The sequence below is a fragment of the Girardinichthys multiradiatus genome, chromosome 21, assembly GCF_021462225.1.
Source record: "Girardinichthys multiradiatus isolate DD_20200921_A chromosome 21, DD_fGirMul_XY1, whole genome shotgun sequence".
In the NCBI taxonomy this organism is placed as follows: domain Eukaryota; kingdom Metazoa; phylum Chordata; class Actinopteri; order Cyprinodontiformes; family Goodeidae; genus Girardinichthys; species Girardinichthys multiradiatus.
The window spans coordinates 23,837,767-23,858,788 of record NC_061813.1 but is presented as its reverse complement, the minus strand read 5'-3'; the positions used below and the strand labels follow the sequence as shown (position 1 = coordinate 23,858,788).

The 21,022-nt window shown below is 41.0% G+C and overlaps 1 protein-coding gene across 5 annotated transcripts in view; it reads left to right on the top strand.

The window, feature by feature from the left end:
* Positions 1–21,022, top strand: part of atp8a2 (ATPase phospholipid transporting 8A2) — an 81,470-nt gene that overhangs the window by 37,641 nt on the left and 22,807 nt on the right. For all 5 annotated transcript variants that reach the window (XM_047349731.1, XM_047349730.1, XM_047349733.1 and 2 more), the window contains 2 exons: positions 1,131–1,195; positions 13,910–14,082. In XM_047349731.1, the coding sequence (XP_047205687.1) occupies positions 1,131–1,195; positions 13,910–14,082 (238 nt within the window). The remainder of the gene's footprint in view (positions 1–1,130; positions 1,196–13,909; positions 14,083–21,022) is intronic.

Sequence of the window (21,022 nt, the reverse complement as noted above, 5' to 3'; positions counted from 1 at the left end):
TGTGAGCTTTGCCCTCTCGTTTTCTGCGTGTTTTTTGGTTTAAAATCTTCACCGAGAGCAAAGTGTACCGGAGTCACACTTGGCAATAAAGCTGATTGTGATTCTGATGCTTTTTTATTAATCCAGGGCCAAAGATGGTATTGTACAACGTCAGTACTACACAGGTGTGGATCCATAGTATTGTGAACATGATTCTTTAATGTTTAAATACATATGATGGACAGAAATGTCATTAGCTTATATTGTTAATATATGTCAGCAGCAAAATAAACGGACATTTTCATCTTTGTTTTAGATTGATTGGTAGGCAAGTTTGAGATTAAGGAGCTGGATTCATTCAGGAGGAGAAGACATTTCTGATAGAGGCATTAAATCTGACTGCAGAAAATTTTTTTGGGAGTAACAAAGCATATAAGCCTTTGAGTGTGAGAGCAGCATCTTGAGTGAAAATAAGAAATATTGAAAGTTTATGCTCTTCGATCTTACAAAAAGAAAAAAATCCTTTAGTTTAACATGTGACAAACATTATTTATGATCTTGGTATCTTAAGGATGTATGTATGTACTCTGGAAGCGTGCATATATGTAGGTATTTAGGTCTTAGGTTTTTAACAGCAAATTATTGGAGGACAGTTTTGTTGTGGCCGAGTTCAATGTAGTTATGTGAGTTTCTTGGTGTTCCTGAGTCATGGTGACAGTTGTCCAGGAAAACAAGGACCTGAAAACAAAATCTGAACGAATCTCCTTGAATCTCCTAATTCAAATCTAGTGATGTACACGCACCCCCAATTGCACCTTAAAAACCAAATCGGGTTGAGAGGTTTTAGCCTTAACGGGTATTGCTTAGTATGGTGCGTTCACTGATCAGAAAAAGGTTGGATTTTTGAGTTTCTGACTGCCTGGTCGTCATTTCAGGTCACCTCTGATTTTTTTATTTTATTTTATTTTTTTTTTCTGAGCATCTCGACATTAAATCTATCAATTTCTAGAGGGTGTACTTTCTTTTGCCCATGACTGCAGCAGATTATTACTGTCGTTTGGTCAGAGGTTGAGTAGGTGTGAGTGACGTTTGAGTAAACCCAATCCCTCTCCCATCCTCCACTCTCTCCCCTCCGCTGTATTGTTTCTCAGGTTACTCCTGTCGCCTGGTGACACACGGCATGTCCCTCATCATTGTCAACGAGGACTCTCTTGATGTGAGTAAACCCTCCTCCTCCTCTTCTTCTAGGCGGCCTCCTGCGCTTGCATCACTTTGTTAAGCACTGGGGGATTTTCTTCATGTTCCCAAGGGAGGAAGTTATGTGGTGCGGTGTTTTTTTAACCAGGCTACCGTGAGAACTGGGGTGTGGTCTGCAGTCAAATTGGTGGGTGGGGCTCTTTGTGTGTTCGCAGGTGGAGGCAATTAAAGTCTCTGATGTCCCCTTTGGAGAGATATGGATAGGCTCCACACCAGGCGCGTAGTTAGCCCAGGATGTTTTCTGAATCGCCCCGGACTTCTTGATAGAAGAAATTTTGAAGTTTTAAAAAGATGCAGCCACAAAATGGTATTGGAATTCACATTTTTATTTAAAAACAGTCAGATTTTTTCAATTGTGTTCCATATAATCATGTCCCGCACCACCCAATCTGACAATGAGTTATAAGGAGAAGATAAAAAAAGTTAGTTGTGCACTCGCGGCATCGAACAGGGCTCATTTCAGAGCAACCACAGAGCCAACCGGAGAGTGGGAGCCTGGTGTATTTGTTTTCAGGAACAGGTGGAAACAGAGCGGTATAAACCAGACGAAGATGGCGGTAAAACCTGAATGCTGACTCAGAATGGGATGATTGTAAGTTACAGCTAATCACTGATTCACCCAGCAAGACATGAGGTGGAGATTCACTCTAATGAGCATCTTCAGGATCATCATGAGGAACTTTCACCTGAGCTACAGGTGAAGTTAAATGATCTGTGATAGAAAACAGCAGCAACCTTCTCTGTGAGCTTCTAGCGGGATTTGCATCATAATGTGAAAATATCTGGTCCTTTACTTCAGTCAAAATAAAAACATTTAATCCTAACGTAGCTGAACACATTAAAAGTCCTTCAGATCAACACATTACATCTCATTGCTGCAGCCGGTCTTATAGTCTAGTTCTACATGTAGAAAGAACCAGGTGTTGCTCAATAAACCAGGAAAATATCTCCTGGTTCCAGTAAGACTTAGTAGAAAGAGCAACAGTAAGCCTCCCTCTTCTCTTTCAAATTTTCTGTGCTGATTCTAAACATAAAGTTCTGGCTTTAAAGATGCAGTATAATTAAGAAATAAATCATCCCAATTTACCACAGGTGGACCATTTATTAGTCAACTATTTTATTTTTCTGAATTATGCATGTAATATTATATAAACTAAACTAATTAAACAAGGATACAGTTTTACTAAAGGTAAGACATACATACCATATGTATACAGTTATTAATAACTGTAATATTAGTACTGATAAGGTCCAGGACGAGGCTCTATGCTCTATTTTAAAAACCACAACTTAACACCCTTTCCTCTCAAAGTGTTTAATAGTAAGAACTGCACTAATGTCTCACCTGTTCAGTGCAGAACAAAAGACTGTTGTAAAATGTTTCTTTTATTATTTTTGGCAGGCTAAATTTCTCCAGAAGTGGAATGAAGGGCTGAAAAGATGGCAATAAAAGAGAACAGGTTAATAAAAGAAGGAACAATTTTAATAAAATGTTTCCAAAGCTCTTGGCATAATAAAATAAATGTGTTTTAGGATTTTACCATTTGACTAAGGTTTAGGAAAATCTACTTTATACCACTTTCCTTTTTTGAAATATAAGAATAAAGACAATGGAGCCTCAGGAGTGGAAAACTTTGATGAAAATTTAACATTTTTAAAAGGTTATTTATGTAGATGACAAAATAAGAACATTTATCTGACCCATAGTAAACATCTTTGAGTTTAAGAAAAACGTTTGTCAACAAAAATTCAGATTAAGTTCTTTTCTAAATACCTCAAAATGTGTCATTATTTGCTTCAGCAAAATGGTTTTCATCAGGCCTAAACTCTGTTTCTCCTTGTCCTTCATTCAGCTTCTTACAAAAATAAAAAGTACAATTATTGCAAACCTTTTTTGTTTGATTCACAGTACCGTATTTTCCGCACTATAAGGCGCACTTAAAAACCATTAATTTTCTCAAAAAATGACAGTGCGCCTTGTAATCCAGAGCGCCTTATATATGGATCAATTGGTTAATTGGTTGATCCATACTGGTTGTACACGGCGCTCTGTCAAAATGTTTCAGTACGACTGGTAAACTACAAAGCCGCACCGCTTGCAGCATTACGGCTACCGTAGTCAGGGGTGTCGCCGAAGTAATAGCGGTAAACACCTGTACTGTGCTTATTCCTAGTCCAACACCACTTGTGTGTGTATAACGACCCCAAAATTGCACCTTTCAAGAGACACGCTTACGATGCTGAGTTCAAACTCAAGGCTGTCAGCTATGCAGTCGAACATGGGAATAGAGCAGCAGCGAGAGAATTCAACAGTTAACGCTACTATATTGTGAATGTACTAACGTTTGATTTAGTGCATCAAACTGTTTCTTTTACGTGTTTACTGAATCAGGGAAAAGTTCCCTTTCACGTTTTAACAAACGTTTAATTTTAACTTCAACTTCATAGACTCCAATGCATTCCTAACGTGCGGTTGGCTCTATTCAATAGATTTCTATGTAGAGGAGACCTTACCATGAGAGTGAATGGAGTTATCAGAACGCTGGTTTGTAGTGTATTAATAAAGTTTGACTGACTGACTTATCTGACTGTTTTGTTGACATTCTCTTTAGCACAGCTCCATCTAGTGGATGCATAACGCAACCCCAGTCAAACGTTTGACTGCAGTAGCTTCTATTCTATGCGCCTTATAATCCGGTGCGCCCTATATATGAAAACAGTTCTAAAATAGGCCATTCATTGAAGGTGCGCCTTATAGTGCGGAAAATACGGTAATTTACATTCAGTCTAAAACCAGCCGAGACAGAGAACTGGTACAATATGACCTATATTATTTATAATTTTAAATCCCCTGTAAAGTGTCTTATTGAAATCTAAATATTTTGGATTTGGGCTAAAGCCCCCAATGTTTAGAGACCCTAAAAACACCCCTGCTCTACACTATCACTAAAATATTACACTTTTTGTCTAATCTAATTAACCACTAACCACTGCATTGTTTGCATGTTTTTGGGGTTGCTTTTTAAGAATAAGTGCTTTCCTTGTTTATAGATAGGATTTTTCTTTTTGGGCTGCACGGTGGCGCAGTTGGTAGCACTGTTGCCTTGCAGCAAGAAGATCCTAAGTTCGATTCCCAGCCTGAGGTCTTTCTGCATGGAGTTTGCATGTTCTCCCCGTGCATGCGTGGGTTCTCACCGGGTACTCCGGCTTCCTCCCACAGTCCAAAGACATGCCAGTGAGGTTAATTGGTCAATCTAAATTGCCCTTAGGTGTATGAATGAGTGTGTGCACGGTTGTTTGTGTGTTGCCCTGCGATGGACTGGCGACCGGTCCAGGGTGTACCCCGCCTCCCGCCCATAGACTGCTGGAGATAGGCACCGGCTCCCCCACGACCCACTATGGAATAAGCGGTAGAAAATGACTGACTGACTGACTCTTTCTTTTTTACTGCACTTGTATCTTTCTTGCATTAAGGTTTCATAGTTGACTTTAATGCTGCCCTGTGTGTGAAGAACCTCATCAAACAACACATTAACGTTTTACATTTGTTTAATATGTGTGATGTGTTGTAGAAAGGTTCAGCTCTAGTGTTTTAGAGAATACGAGCATTACTTACTTTCTATCTATGCACAGATAGCAGTACTTGAGCTGACACTTTCTACAGGCCTGTCGTCCTATGCATGTTGGGAGCATATGAGTCATCGAGAGCTTTCACTTTTGCATCTATTAAGCTTGCTACGATCATTATGTTCCTTAAAGGTTTCTACATGGCGGAGGCAATAAACGGCTCTGTTCGAACTGACTGCTCAGGGTTGTTTGGCATTGCTACTTTAATTATTCATACATTAATTTAGTGCCCTTTAAATTATTTGAGTAATAAAGTAAAAGTACTGCTCAAAGGGTGGTTCTGAACCCTGCTGCAGGTGATGTGGGGTCTTTTAGATCCTTTCAGAAGATAAACTGAATAACAGAAAAAGTTCTGGTAAAGCACATCTATGCTATTAATGATAGAAGAAAGAGTAGTTTAAAAGTAGATCAGTGCGATTATATGGACAGTGGATGGTGCTGGTGTTGCATTGCTGTTTAACTGACTCCTGACTCTGACTGACAGTCAGGGTCAGGAGTCTTTTCAATTATTATGTTAACAGTTAGGAAAGTGAGAGAAAAACATGTTTTGGGGGGACTAGCTGAATGCTTTGAAAACGATGCTTTACTTTGGCTGAAGTCCGACTATATTTAGTCCACATAATAAAATCTGCAGGCCATTTGAAGTTGGCAGGAGACCAGATAGACGTTGCTGTGTCTTTTGGTCACCTAAAGGGGATTGCAGCCCCTTTATGTGCAATAATGCTGTAGTATGTGCATGGATATATGTTTGTGGGCCCAAAGTGTGTCTTAAAGCTAAAAGAGAGGTGAGGTCTATGCTCAGTTTGTAATTTTCCTCGGTTGGTAGGCGTCCTGGACTGTGAGCTTGTAGAGTAATTGCATTACGCTGGAAAATGGTCAGCATGATCCCTTTATATGGTAAACAGGGGATCTAATTTGAAAGTTGTGTAAAAAGATTTGAATTTGGTAAAGATAGCACATTTAACTGCACACTGGTACTTACCGTCATTTTTTAGATTCTTGCACTGTGAAAGATAAATGGAGCACTTGTGAAATTTGACACTTTCACGCTTTATCAAAGTGATGCCCCGAGGTTCCCAGACTGAGTCCTGATGGCATGTGAGGCCACTTAAAAGCTGAGTAAATTGAGTTGGACAGGGTGAATATTTTAGATTTAGAGCAAATATTGTGCCTCAGACCTACAGTTTATGCTAAACGGTTGACAGCTTATGCAGTTGGTGCTCTAATCTGATTAATCACAATACTGTTTGCATTTTTTTTAGATCTGCTATGTGTGATTGATTAGATGTGTGCTATGTGGTTAATAGTTGATGTGAAGGAGGACAACTTGGCCTGAGTAGAAGGTGAAGAGCAAATATTGTTTTTCCTGCTCTTTCATTTTTGCTTCATTTAACAGATTATGCATCCTATAAGTCATAAAAAAGTCTTAAGTATGTTTTGCACGTACATATGAGGTGAGAAAACCTTCTAATCCTTCTCAAAGAAATTGTTTTCATACAGAAGAAGAAAAATCATGAATGGCTGAGTGACTTTATATGAAGCAGGATAAATGGGGCTGTCTCCAGATGGGACTAGCAGCACAAACCCAGAGGTCTGTTGGAAGTTTCATTGAACTGAGAAGGTGAGGCGTTTTTTTTCTTTTTTTTTTTCTTCCATGCATTTTACCGACAGCAGCGGGAAATTTACAATGATTGATGAGATTCAGGAAACTTCAACGAATGACTGGACTTTGAGTTGATCTCATTACATTTTGACATGAGAAAGCTTTTTAGCGATAGAGGAACTAAGCTAAAAGACTGTAGGTTTAAACTGAAGCTGAAGAAACACGCCTGCATGTGGTGTTAATGCCTCTTGTCTATCAGGGTGACTTCACAGAGCTCTTCATGTGCGTGATGCAGATGAAAGCCATGCCATCCTCAGCTTAACACTTATCTGCTATTCACTTAAAATAACTCGCAACAGGTCCGTTTTCTTTATGCATGTGGGCCTGTTTGAAGGCATAACCTGCACATGAGTGAAAACAGGAGCTGCTTATCAAAATCTCTTCTCAAAATTTGACCTATTGCTCCCATTTGTATCCGGCGCTGTAGCATTACTGGGGATGTTTTGGACTTGTGTCAGACATTTTTTTTTTTTCAAGAGATCAAGGAGTAAGCAGGTCTGGAGTCCACCTTTCTTTTTTTTTTTTTGGTGGATGGATTTTGTTTTCAGGACTAAACTGGGCTTGGGCAATTCACAAAACGTCTCAGCTTTGTGTTTGTAGCGTCGGTTGGTTATGTTAAACCATACTAAGGATAAACCACTCAGTCATAGTCATTCAAATCAGAAGGAGCAATATCTCTTTTGTCCATTCTGTAAATTATTAAAAATAAAATAAGCAAGAGATTTATTGATATTTCTATTTAAAGATGGTCAACACTGAATTAACACTTCAAACAATGATCTTAAGGAAAGCCAAAAGTAACAGCTAATCTACTTTATTAGGAACTAATTTCATTAAATATACTAACCCCTATTTAATGACTTAATTAAGCTAATAAAACAAACATCTAAAGAACTTACAAAACATACAAAATATAATTAATCCGAATTAGAAATAGAGTTAATGTGTTTTTCAGGAGTCTAAGGAATGGGGTTTGTGGCCTAGATTTAAATCTAACACCCAACATTACTCTAAAAGGGGGGAGAAAAAAGGGAGATGAAAGTCATAAAACTGCCTGGGCTCAACTTTCAGCACCAGAACCACCAGGAATAGAACTGGAAATGGCACATTACGTTTGTCAGATGTAGCTGTTTACTCTCACAGAACCAAGTTGCGTGTGGTCAGATGGTTTTGCCATCTCAGTCTCTGGTCTGGAGACATGTTTGCATGTCTGTCTGCCACAGGTCAGTCTCTGACAGGCATGTGGAAGTGGTCTTTTCTGGAAATGGCTTTTAGATGTGTAAAGTTTCCCCACTTTAGATAAAACCAGGTAATGCTGTTAAAGGTAGTCGTTTAGTAATGCAGGGTGCTTGTCCAAGGCCTGGAGTGTAAACAAAGGACAAAAGAAATATTAGACAAATGAGCCAGAGACTACAATGCAAGTAAAAACAAGTAAGAGCATCCAAAGCTGACAGGTTGGTCGGGACTGGCTCCAACTTTGAAAGGAAAGGCTTGTTGATGGCTTGTTGTCTGCTTCATTCTTATTGAGTCAGAGTAGATACCCAGCTTGCTATGAGCAATGTGCTTCTGGGGGAGGAGACGTCGGGAGGGCTGATCAGCCAATCAGAGGCCAACTTAAGCTCGATATTTCTTTAGACGAGAGAGACCAAAAATGTTTGCAGGTTTTAGAAATATTTAATTTTTCTAAAACATGGAATCATTTCATTGAATAAAAAGACTGGTTCACATCCAAGATTCAATGGATGGATTGTATTTTTTTGGGAGGTTGAAAACAGTCAGTCAGTCATTTTCTACCGCTTATTCCATAGTGGGTCGTGGGGAAGCTGGTGCCTATCTCCAGCAGTCTATGGGCGAGAGGCGGGGTACATCCTGGACAGGTCGCCAGTCCATCGCAGGGCAACACACAAACAACCGCGCACACACTCATTCATTCATACACCTAAGGGCAATTTAGAGTTACCAATTAACCTAACAGGCATGTCTTTGGACTGTGGGAGGAAGCCGGTTAAAAACAGATTAGAGGAAATATTTTATTTTCACCTAAATTAAAAGTTTAGAATAATCAAAGCAAAATCACCAGGAAAGAGAAACAAACAATTGTCACTTTTTCAGTTTTTCTGAAAATCGAGGAAATTAACATTTCTGCTTATGTTCCTAAATACAAAAAAAGAATTCTTGTGGCCAAATATATCAATAGAAAGCCAAATTTTTATGCATGGCACCTAAAATATTATTACAGCCAACAAAATATTCCATAAATACGGTTCTTTGTGTTAGTTATTAGTCTGCTGTCTGGTTTATGATCCTGATCTTCCTTCTGAGAGCAGAGCATGCACACAAATCTGTACACAAATCCTCCTCAAGCTGCTACCTCCACGTCTGTCAGCATGCTCTTTATGCTGAGGAAGCGACCACACACCCTGTGTGCTTCGTGGCAGGACAAATTAGACTGAAGAAGAGCAGAAAACAGGAACAGTATATGCATGTTTATCTTTTAGGAGACACAGAAGTGGGTTTGTGAAGAAAGCACTGGGGACTGTTTATTTGGTTTTATGGGTGAGGTGGACAGTCTGGAAAGGTGCAGAGTGGAGGTGTTTTACTGGCCCGTTTTAGGGCGATGAATGAGTGGTAATGCAATCTCCTTTTGCTGCTGCTCCTCACCAAAACAAACCCTAGGACCAATGCCTCCTGGGTAAACGGTTTGCAAGCACTAACGCTATGAGATGCGCCACCTGTCACCTTCAGATCAGCCACCACACACAGACCTGCACAAACCTTCACCCTGCCCCACCTCCTCCTTGCAGTTGTTTAAAACCTAAAAACTCCGAAGCACATGTAGAATCTCCTTATTTCCCCATCTCTGCTTAACATCACACACTGTTTACCCACGTCCAAGTGGCACTGGTTCCTCCTGATCAGCTTGATAAACGTGTAGAACCAACATCCCATCAAACTTTCCCACAATCACAAGGCTCTTGTCATGCTGCCCGCAGTACAACCCTTAAACAAACACCGCCTTTCTTCTGGCCATTCATCATCTTTATGTGCAGACGCACACGGTTTTGCAGTGTGCCCCAACTTGTAACTGCTGTTCTTCTCACAGTTGAGGTCCTCCTTTTGTGCCTTTTGTGAGGATTTCTGACCCTGGCTGCAGAGGATGTGGGTGTTTGCACAGATGCACCGTCTGATAATTAAACGGTATATTACACCTCACTTGTGACAAAATCTCTTAAAATGAGCGTCTCCTTGCCTGACTTTTTTTCCACTCTTTTCCACGCTTTTTCATGGTTTGTCTGGCGACCACTCTGTCTGATGTATTTCCACATGTCTCTGTACCAACTACTAGCTGCATGGGCTTACAAAAGTTTCCAAATCATTTGAAACCTTCCATACTTCTGTCCTGTTACAGCCGCAAGCTTCAATGTATTGCAAAAGTTTCCATACACAAACAATTTTTATGATGACATTACAAGTCACTGTTTGCGCTTTTTGTACCGTAGTATTACAGTTGTAGATCTACAACCTCTGGCTAAGAATAAGGGATCACCTATCTTTAAGAATGGTCATTCAGCTACTTCAAGAATTTAATTAATGAGTATCATATATATGTGAACACACAAAGCTTGTGTTGAGTCTAGAAATTTGTGGATTCTCGGACAAATTCAGCATTTTTCTCGGTCGAGCAATTGTCCCCAAAACCTCCACAATCATACCTGTAGCAGAAAAGCTTTTATGTTCTTCCTGGGTGACTCCTGGGGAGTGAGAGGGTTGCAGATCTGACTAGTCCTGAGTCCTGACCTCAACCCGATCAAGCACTTTTGGGATAAATTAGAGTGGGGAAAGTGAGTCAATTCTTTCCATCCAACATCAGTGTCTGACCTCATGAATGCAATTCTGAAAGAAAATTCCAGTTGTAAGCTGTTCTAGCTGCAAAGGGTGGACCAGCATGTTAAACCCTATGGATTAAAAACGTGATGTAACTCAAAGTAGAATGTGAATCCTCATAAATGTTTTTGTTTCAGAAATTTACATTTCTGTGTAATGTCCTATTGTATCTTTACATGATTTGAAAACAATAAAATTTTAATTTATATACTTGAGTTATTTTAATTTTCTTGTCCCTTTTTTTTTTTTAATGCAGTAAGAGTGTGACCTGGGATGCCTCACTCTGCCAACATACACCACCCTCTTTCATATCCAAATATAATCCTAAAAAAATGTCCATGCAGTCGGGTCTGTGAATGCAGTCTGCTAATTGTGCACCAGTGTTTGTGTCTGTGTTCTTGAGTCTCTGCTTACTTCCAGGCCAGATGCATATGAAACATAAACATTTAGTTTGGAGGCTGAAATGTCTGCTATTGACATCAGTCATGTTGTTAGTCTTGCATTTAAAGAATAAGACTTTTCTTTCCCCTGCATAGTTTCCAGAAATAGAAGGTAATTTGGTATGAGAAAGAAGGAGACCTTTTCTCATTCTTGTGTCAGAGTTTTTGTTTAAGTATTATCAGACCACAGTGGACTATTGTTAAGACAGCTTTTCTTTTGTCATTTTGGTCTGGACTTGGTGTGTTGCCGCAAAAGCCAACCATTGTTCAAACTGTAGTTACCTTTTAAATCCTTGTGGCTCTCCGCATGTTTATCCTGGTTATTATCCGGGGTTATCTTAACTGCCGCTCAAGCTTTGTTTGAACCTGCTGTGACAGGTTACAGTGCTGCAATAGGATCTGGTGGCAGCTGCATGAGACTATTTCTGCTCCTTTATGTCTGGGTTTTTATGAGCTATCATATATTAAAGCACAACTTATCATTAATAAATAAAATGTGATGGAAGGAACTCTTGTTGCTAAACAGAATCAAACTCGCATTGTAAAGCACACGCTACCCATGCTCATGGGCACTAGAGTTTTCTGAAAACTCTTAACAGCCTTTAATCTCCTTTAATCCTTTCATTATGTTTTTGTTTTCCTCTTCCTTGTTTTGGGCGAAAAGGTGAAGGCAAACAGGAATTCAAGCATTCAAGGGAAAACACACAGCCCTGGGCTGAGAAAACAAGAGAGAGGAATTTTTTGGGAAAAGAAGGGACACTTCTGTGTGTGTGTGTGTGTGTGTGAGTGTGGAGGGCACGCACGTGTGCATCGCTATTTGGCAAGAAGAAGAGCAGCTGCTTTGTTCATATGGCTGAGTTTGATACATGCATGTCTTTCGCATGCTATGTGAGCACAAGAGGTCACCTCTCTGTGGGTTGGTGATTTCTCCGAGGTCAGATAGCAGCCAGTCGCCCACTGTGAGAGACAGAGTTAATCTCTAAAATTCGATGATACATAGATATTTACTGTTTACAGTGCCTTGAAATCTTTGCCATTTTTTTTTTAAGACGTTGCAACAACAAATTTCTGTGTATTTTATTATGATTTTATTTGATAGACTGACGCAATGTAGAGCATATTTGTAAAGTGGAAGGATACATGGTCGCCAAATAAAACAAATCTTAGAAGTTTACTATATTTTTGTATTCACCCTCCCTGAGTCAATACTCTGTAGAACGATGAAGGATTACAGCTGCAAGCCTTTTAGGGTATCTACACCACTCCACACCTCTGGACTGAAATGTTTGAGCTTGAGCAATTACATAATGAAGAACATGCAATCAGATTGGATGCAGAGAGTCTATAAACATCAAGTTTCAAGTCTTGTCAAATATTCGTAATTTGCTTTAGGTCTGGACTTTGACTAAGCCATTCTAACATATAATTATGCTTTAATCTAAATGGTTCCGTTGTAGCTCTGGATGCATCTTTACCGTCAGCGTCTTGCTGGAGGGTGAATCTCTGCCCCAGTCTCCAGTGTTTTGCAGCCTCAAACTGGTTTTCTCACAAGATTGGCCTGTGCTTGGCTCCCTCTGTCTTCCCATCAACTCTGACCAGCTTTAATGTCCATGCAGAAGAAAATCATCCTCCTAGCATGATGCTGTCACTGCCATGTTTCAATGTGTGTTCAGGGGTGTAACATTGTTAGTTTTCTGGTGAATGTAACTTTTTTACTTGTTGGCCAAAAACATAAATTCTAAGAAAGTGGCTTCTGAAGGCAGTTGGATGCATTTTATTTGAAGCTATGAGACTTAAAAGTGCTAAATCCAAAAGCAATTCAAGAAGAATAGCTTGTTTTGCAAGGCTCCTATTAAAAATGTGTGTTATTTCTATCTGTGTTTCCATAAATCATTACTTTCAGGGATAAAATGCATTTAAATGTATTTCTCAATTTGTTTAAAAACAGAAATAGGTTTAGATGTAAAGTTGTTTGCTGATGTAGTAGCTGAACATTTTTGTTGGATAAAACATTTACTTTCTGTTTGACTGGTATTTTAGTTACTAATTTTCCCTGAATGAAACTTTTTAATCTGAGTTTCTCTTTAATCAGCTACATTTTGTTTGAAGTCCAAAGGATTTTGCTAAGTAAATAAGGATTTCAGTCAGTGGAAATGACTAATTCAGGTATGTGTGTGTGTGTGTGTGTGTGTGTGAGTGAGTGAGAGAGTTTGTGGGGGAGGGGAGGATGGTGGTGGTCAGGCTTGTAGCGTGTCTGCTTGTCCACATGGAGTTCATTACACCTCAGCTGGATGTTTGTTTTCTCTATTAATCCCTGTTCCTCCATTATCAAGAGCTCAATCAAAACAGCCCCAAACTGCTGCGCTGCAGGCGAGCTGGCATTTCCACACTTGCACACACACATGTACACATGCACCCTTTGCTGTTACTTTTGAAGGCTAGATTTCACCAATCCATGCCGGTTCAGCTCATTTTTCTTATTTTTCTTTTGCTAAGGTTTCTCTTACTGTCTTGTGCTTCAACCCATGAAGGAAGGATTGGGATTTTTACAGTCCGATTAAACGCGCCTTCGGGGCTTGACAGCATATGCTTGTTGTTGGGATCCCTGGAACAACTGTGAGCTTTATATTGGCATTTTTAATTGTTTTGGGGGTACACAGAAGCTAATTGTTTCCCCAGATGAAAGCAGACCATGCAACCATGCACACATGTCTTCCATTTTACCTGCTGGTGGCTTTTACCTTTCTGCAAACCGGCTGGTGTGTTTTGATGTGCGTGATTTGCATTTTCACCACTTTGTCAGACAACAGTGTCCACCTATTAAAAAAAACAAAAGAACAATGTGGTGGTTTAAAACATCTGCTGCCTCACTGCAGAAAAGGAAGAAACATTTTATGTTCGATTTAGAGATTAGTCCGGGGCAAGATTTGTGGTTAGAAGTTTTACATTCAAACGCTAACAGCATTTCCTGGTGTAATCTTCTAAGAGTTGCGTGTGTTGGTAATGTTAGAAAATTAAACTCATACCTTTTTTTGCTTTGTGTGTTTGTCTTCTTCAGGCCACTCGTGCCACCCTCACCGCTCACTGTTCCTCCCTGGGCGACTCTCTGAGAAAAGAAAACGAGCTTGCTCTGATCATCGATGGTCAAACCCTTAAATACGCCCTGTCCTTCGAGCTCCGGCAGGCCTTCCTCGACTTGGCGCTGTCCTGCAAAGCTGTAATCTGCTGCCGGTAGGGAGGAATCATTCATCATTTATTGTGCATTTAGAATAAAAAGCCTTTAACGCTCTAAGGCTGATGTGAAAAGGTCAGACAGAATTGAAAACGAAAATGCTGAATGTAATTTGTCTCTAAAAGTGATATTTTTCATAATTTGCTTTATTGGAGTGTGAAAAAATGGAAAAAGCCAACCTTTTAAATGAAGTACATTCAATGAGCAGGCGGGGTTTTCTCTTCTCTTTCCCATTTTGAAGAGTGGGTAAAAGAAACTAGCCTCTGAGTCATTATGTATTCATACCCCAGGGAAACCGAAAGCTATGGATCACTGTTCTTTTAGACATTAAATAAAAGGGTAAAATATTTATTACAGAAAATGCTTCATCTACATTAATTAAATTGGATACTTGGGGATGGCAATAAGTGTAACACCAGTGATTTTAGGAAAAAAGATTATTTCTTAATGTTTTCATGTTTACCAGAAGAATTAATTTTTTGCACATAATGTACTCGTACTCGTCGTCTTCTGCTTTTTCCGGATCCGGGTTGTGGGGGCAACAGACTCTGCACCTCCAGCTCCTCCAGGGGGAGCCCAAGGCGTTCCCAGGCCAGCCAAGAGACATAGTCCCACCAGCGTGTCCTGGGCCGTCCCCTGGGCCTCCTCCCGGTGGGACGTGCCTGGAACACCTCCTGAGGGAGGAGTCCAGGAGGCATGCCCGAGCCACCTCAACTGGCTCCTCTCGATGTGGAGGAGCAGCGGCTCTACTCCGAGCCCCTCCCAGATGGCCGAGCTCCTCACCCTATCTCTAAGGGAGTGCCCGGCCACCCTACGGAGGAAGCTCATTTCAGCCGCTTGTATCCGGGATCTCATTCTTTCGGTCCTCTGTTTCCACCAGGGAATGCGTGATGGCGAAATTGAGGAAATCCTCGAAGTACTCCTTCCACTGCCCGATAATGTCCCCAGTCGAGGTCAGCAGCCTCCCACCCCCACTGTAAACAGTGTTGGCGAAGCACTGCTTCCCCCTCCCGAGGCGCCGGACGGTTTGCCAGAATCGCTTCGAGGCCAACCAGTAGTCCTTCTCCATGGCCTCACCGAACTCCTCCCAGGCCTGAGTTTTTGCCTCTGCCGCAGCCCGGGCCACGGCACACTTGGCCTCACGGTACCCGTCAGCCACCTCAAGAGTCCCACAAGCCAACCACAGCCGATAGGACTCCTTCTTCAGCTTGACAGCGACCCTTACTGCCAGTGTCCACCACCGGGTTCTCGGATTGCCGCTGCGACAGGCACCGCAGACCTTACGGCCACAGCTACGGGTAGCAGCATCGACAATAGATGCGGAACATGGTCCACTCGGACTCTATTTCTCCAACATCCCCCCGCAATCTGGTCAAAGCTCTTCCGGAGGTGGGAGTTGAAAACATCCCAGGCCAAGGGCTCTGCCAGACGTTCCCAGCAGATCCTCACTATGTGCTTGGGCCTGTCAAGTCTGTCCGGCTTTCTCTTCTTCCAGCGGATCCAACTCTCCACCCGGTGGTGATCAGTGGACAGCTCAGCCCCTCTCTTCACCCGAGTGTCCAAAACATCCGGCCAAAGGTCTGACGATACGACAACAAAGTCAATCATCGACCTCCTGCCTTGGGCGTCCTGGTGCCAAGTGCACTGATGGACACCCTTATGTTTGAACATGGTGTTCGTTATGGACAATTTGTGACAAGCACAGAAGTCCAGTAACGAAACACCACTCGGATTCAGATCGGGGAGGCTATTCGTTATCCAATCACGCCTCTCCAGGTGTCACTGTCGTTTCCCACGTGGGCGTTGAAGTCCCCCAGAAGAATAATGGAGTCCCCGGGAGGGGCACCATCCAGCACCCCTGACAGGGACACCAAGAAGGCCGGGTATTACGCACTGCTGCCCGGCCCATAGGGCGAAACGACAGTCGAAGACCTGCCCCCAACCCGAACGCGCAGTGATGCGACCCTCTCATCCACTGGGGTAAACCCCAACACGAGACGGCTGGGCTGGGGGGCAACAAGCAAACCCACCCCAGCCCGCTGCCTCTCCCCGTGGGCCACTCAGAGTAGAAGAGAGTCCAGCCCCTCTTGAGGAGATGGGTTCCAGAGCCCACGCTGTGCTTGGAGGTGAGCTCGACTATTTCTAGTCAATATCTCTCGACCTCCCTCACAAGCTCTGGCTCCTTGCCCCCCAGTGACTAGACATTCCACGTCCCTAAAGCCAGCCTAAGCATCCGGGGATCGGGCCACCGAGGTCTCCACCTTTGTCTGCCGCCCAATCTTCTTTGCACCAGTCCCTCACAGTTCCCCCTGCAGGTGGTGGGCCCACTGGGGGATGGCCTTGCGTCTCTCCTTCGGGCTTGGCCCGGCCGGGTCCCGCGAGGAGCAGCCAAGCCACCAAGCGCTCTCTGACGGGTCCCGACCCCAGGCCTGGCTCCAGGGCGGGACCCCGGCTCCCCCATACCGGCGACATCACGTGCCTCAATCGTATAGTCCTCATGAGGGTGTCTTGAACCACTCTTTGTCTGACCAGTCACCTATAGCCTGTTTGCCATGGGGGACCCTACCAGAGGCATTTAAGCCCCAGGCAACATAGCCTCTCGGATCATTCGGGCACTCAAACCCCTCCACCAGTTTAAGGTGGCGGTTCAAGGAGGGGTGCACATAATGTTTCTAACAAAAAAACACAGAAACATTGTTTAACAGTTCATGTGATACACAGCAAATTTGTGCTGTAAAAATACCCAAAAAAAACTGAACTTAATTAAGACATTGAGACTAAAAATATTTACGAAAAGGTGTGCAATAGAAATGTATGGCTAAAGAATCTTTTTCTTTGACTAACATTACAGACTGCAGTTATTTCTGTACATTCTTCCAAATTTATGGTTTACGAAAATGAAAACCAGGTTTTTAGGAAATCACAGCCCAGACATAGATTATGTTTTTTTAAATACCAAATCCACTCTTTTTTCAGTTTTGTGTGTCATGTCAACGGCCAGTTGGATCAGTGCATTATTTAATGTGAACCTGAGAGAAAGTGAATGAGGACGGTGAAAGTCTTGTCATGTTCGTTTTATTAAAAGGTCATCTATAACTCACTGCTGATACCCCTACAATGGATGCTAGCACACACCTGATTTCAAAGTGGATCCTGTTAATAAAATTCAAACTGCATGTTCCCATTTTTGATTATGTTATAGTCAGAACCAGTTGGATCTTAAACAAAGGAGTTTCCATCTGTCCATGTCTCTGTGTGTATTTGTGTGTGTGTTTTTGTCTGTAGCCAGGAGGGACGTAACCGAGTCTCTCTTCTGTATCCAAACCATATCCGGACTTGGGTCTCACAGGCCTTGCAAACAGCCTCCAGCTGCCTTTTTGCTCCATCTTTTTTTCCTGTCCATCTTTGTTTCTTTGTCTCTAATGAGAGCAAGAGTATCCTGATATCAGTTTAACAAAAAATTACCTCATAATGTAATTGGCATTAAGAAAAAGACACTCTAAAACACTAGAGATGGCTATTAACTCCAACATTTAAGATAGATTGTGAGCACCACCAATATTAAAAACTCCTAAACACACAGACTGCAATAATTATCTTCCAAAGAGATAAAAAGATAACTGATCAGAAACATCTTTCGAAACTCCTGCTTTTCTAACTGCCTGTAATATCTAGTTGTGCTGCAGTGTGAACACTTGCTTGTACATAAGCATCGGTAACACCAATACTAAACAAGCATTAAAATAATGATCTCCCAAAATGATTTGCACATTGGCAAAAAAATTAATTAGTCCATCATAAATAATTGCATAACTATTGAGTCAATGGCTTATAGGAAGTTTTTCTAATATCTTGTTGCAGCTACCTGTGCTACAATACTTAACAGTAGCTTGTTTCAGCTGTTGATTTTTGCTTTCCTAATTTATGATAAAGCTAAAGCTGAATCCACATTTGTTAAAATTGCTTATGGAAAAATATATTTTTTGCTGTCTTTGTGCACTCACTGAGTTGGCATGCTATATTCTGACAAGTAGAAACTACCGCCCAACAGTACCGATCCTGAAAACCACCATTGATGTTCATTATTATAATCTCCCCATGTATTTTCTTTCATGATGAAGGTTAACAGAGCATAAACAGTCTCACAACGTTAGAGGCAACCACTCTAACCTGGGGCTTTTCTAACTTCCTGTAAAGACGAGCTGTGCTTTTGTGCTAGCATTAGCTTGTACATGCATAAGCCTTATATTAAGCCAAGTTATTATTTTCCTTTGTTTTTATTATGAATGTACCTTTGTTCAATAAACTGGGAAACTTTATTTAGAGACATTCATTCACAGAGAGTAAAAGCTTTGTTAGCTGGTGCATTTTTGAAGAAAATGGAAAAATATTGTTCCGTCGCTGAGTATAAACTCGGATATTTGCAAACCCCTGAAAACTGCAACTATAACTGGGATTGTTATTTAACCTGTTAATATTTTTTCCACTGCTGATTCTATTGTAGCAAAAATGGTTTGTTTTAAATTATAATTTTATGTAATTGTGCTGTACTGTTCTTAATGTGACTGGAATAGTGAGATGTCATCTTTGTGTAGTGAAACATTTCTAGCTCAAAAGACTTGAAAGAGTTTAAAAACAATTTTTATCATAAATGCATTAAAACCACACATAAGATCACATTTCACTCAAAATAAACAACGTTTACTGTTGATTATATTTCAGCTCGGAGCTTCATAAAAATCGGAAATCCGAGGTAACCTAATAAAAGTGTAATCAGTGCACCTCCAATCTGTGATAAATTAAAATATGGCCCTTTTGTTGATGTTTAGATTTTCTTTTTTCTAATTACCTTTGTGGCATATCTTGTATAAGTTTCATTTTATCCTGTAGCTTTGTGATTGTCAGCCCTTTTGGTCATCTAGAGCTTCAAAACGATGTCTTTTTCCAAACTGCATACAGAAGATTTTTTTAAATACTTCAAGGAATCTGTCAAAACAAGGAGCCCTTTATGTGAATTACTGTCAATGGTCAAAAGATGGGAAGCTAGATTTAAAATCCAGAGACAAAGACCAAATAAAGATGTCGAAAAACTAACTCAGTAAAACAGTGCTGTAATTTTTCCCTGAAATTATCCCAGTGCCCTAAACTTTATCATGTGACCCTATGGGAGTTCCCATTTCCTCTCCTGGGAACCAGGTTTTTTTTGTGATTTCTCCAATGAGTAGATATTTATGCATATAATGAGACCTACATTTGAATTTCAGTAAAGTTGTCTGTGTGATGAGTTATCGTGTTCTGTGTGTGATGAATCAAAGTAGGGGAATATGTTGTGTGTGTCTCTCTCAGGGGGCCATTTGGTCGAGTGTGCTCGGTACGCTTGGGTTCCTGACTTCACTGTGCATTTGTTTATAGGAGGACTTAGCGGCTGCTTATTTTCTGCTCAGTTCCACCGTGAAGAGCTTTCGGGAGGCTTTCATCTTCCCAGCTCCACTTTACACAATCCTAGACTCTGTTGGCTGTGTTTAGAGGGAAGCTAGAGGTAGAGATGAAGAGAGATTTGTGGTCAGAGGCCAAGAGATGCAAGAGCGTGCACTTTGGTTGGAGAAGCAGGAAAAACAGAGAACAGAGTTAGATCCGATCCTTCCTTAATGGCCTCGGAAGCCAGACAGCAGATGTTTTGCTCCTGCTGCTCTCCTGTGGTGGTTAGGGTGAGGTGAGTAATAAGAGGTCTCATTCGTTGATAGTGCGGTGAATTTGAGATTTTTGCACATGATTTCATGAGTACAAGAAAACCACTTGAACCTGATTATTCAGTTTCTGAAGAATGGTCCGACTTGATTAAGTGTCGTCGAAGGATGGGATAATAAGTACAGTATGCTTGTCATTTAATTTAGTCATAAAAATCATTTCATTCTGTTTCCTTGTCATGTGATGCCTCGTGTAGCTGCCTGTAATCTAATGTTGTAATGTTATCACAGCACTGACGAGCATGGAGGGGATTCACGGCTTTATGTTGACCTCCAGGATTCACGCTTCTTTCATTCAAGCCGTTGCGGAGAGAGATTGGCTGTGTCTTTCTAGAAAATGTTTTAGCTGAACATTGATATTTAATTATCACCTCATGAACAACTGAGACTTGAGTAACTGCTAGAGATGCACCGATCAAAGATTTGTGGCTGATTTCCAATCTCCACTTTGATCTGTTGATGCCGAATTTAGCCGATTCTCACTCCTCTTTAAGAAATTCAGTTATGACAGTAAGCAACTTTGTTTTCAGCACAGAGATTGACAAATGGACAAATGAATAAGGAACATCATGACCCAGTGTTGACTCTAATACAGAGCCTTGTGGAGCACCTACTGTGACATTCAAGTAACGAGAAGAAAGAGCATTGAGAGGTCCACATTGTTCATGAATAGAGATGCATCAATCGGAATTGTGGCTAATTTCTGATATCCTTAATTTGTTAAACTTTGACTTGACTATTTAATTTTCTCTTTAAGAGCTATAATAAAATAAAGATAGAAAAATACAACATTCAAAATCTTTTTTCCAACCGTTCCTCGCAGTAATCGGACAGTTTTTGTAACACCGAGTCAGAGAGTAAAACGAACATGAAATGGTTTGGAGCTAACATTTTTATTTTTTATTTCCTGCTGCTACTTATTTGCATGATTAGCAAGGTTAGCAGTAACTTCCTATCAGTGCAAACATGAGTCTCTCTAAAGAATAAAGACCCTTTTTATAGATTGCCAATTGGCTTAGAATATTATGTTTTAATTAAGCATGTCCCATAAACTCAAAAGAATGAAAGGGAGCCTCTTTGCTCTACTCCTTTTAAGCTTTTCATGTATCAACTGAAGTCGACTGGGTCAATTTGCTTACAAAATCTCTCCAAGGTGGGTGTAAATTGCTGTTCTGTGGCAGATGGCTCATAT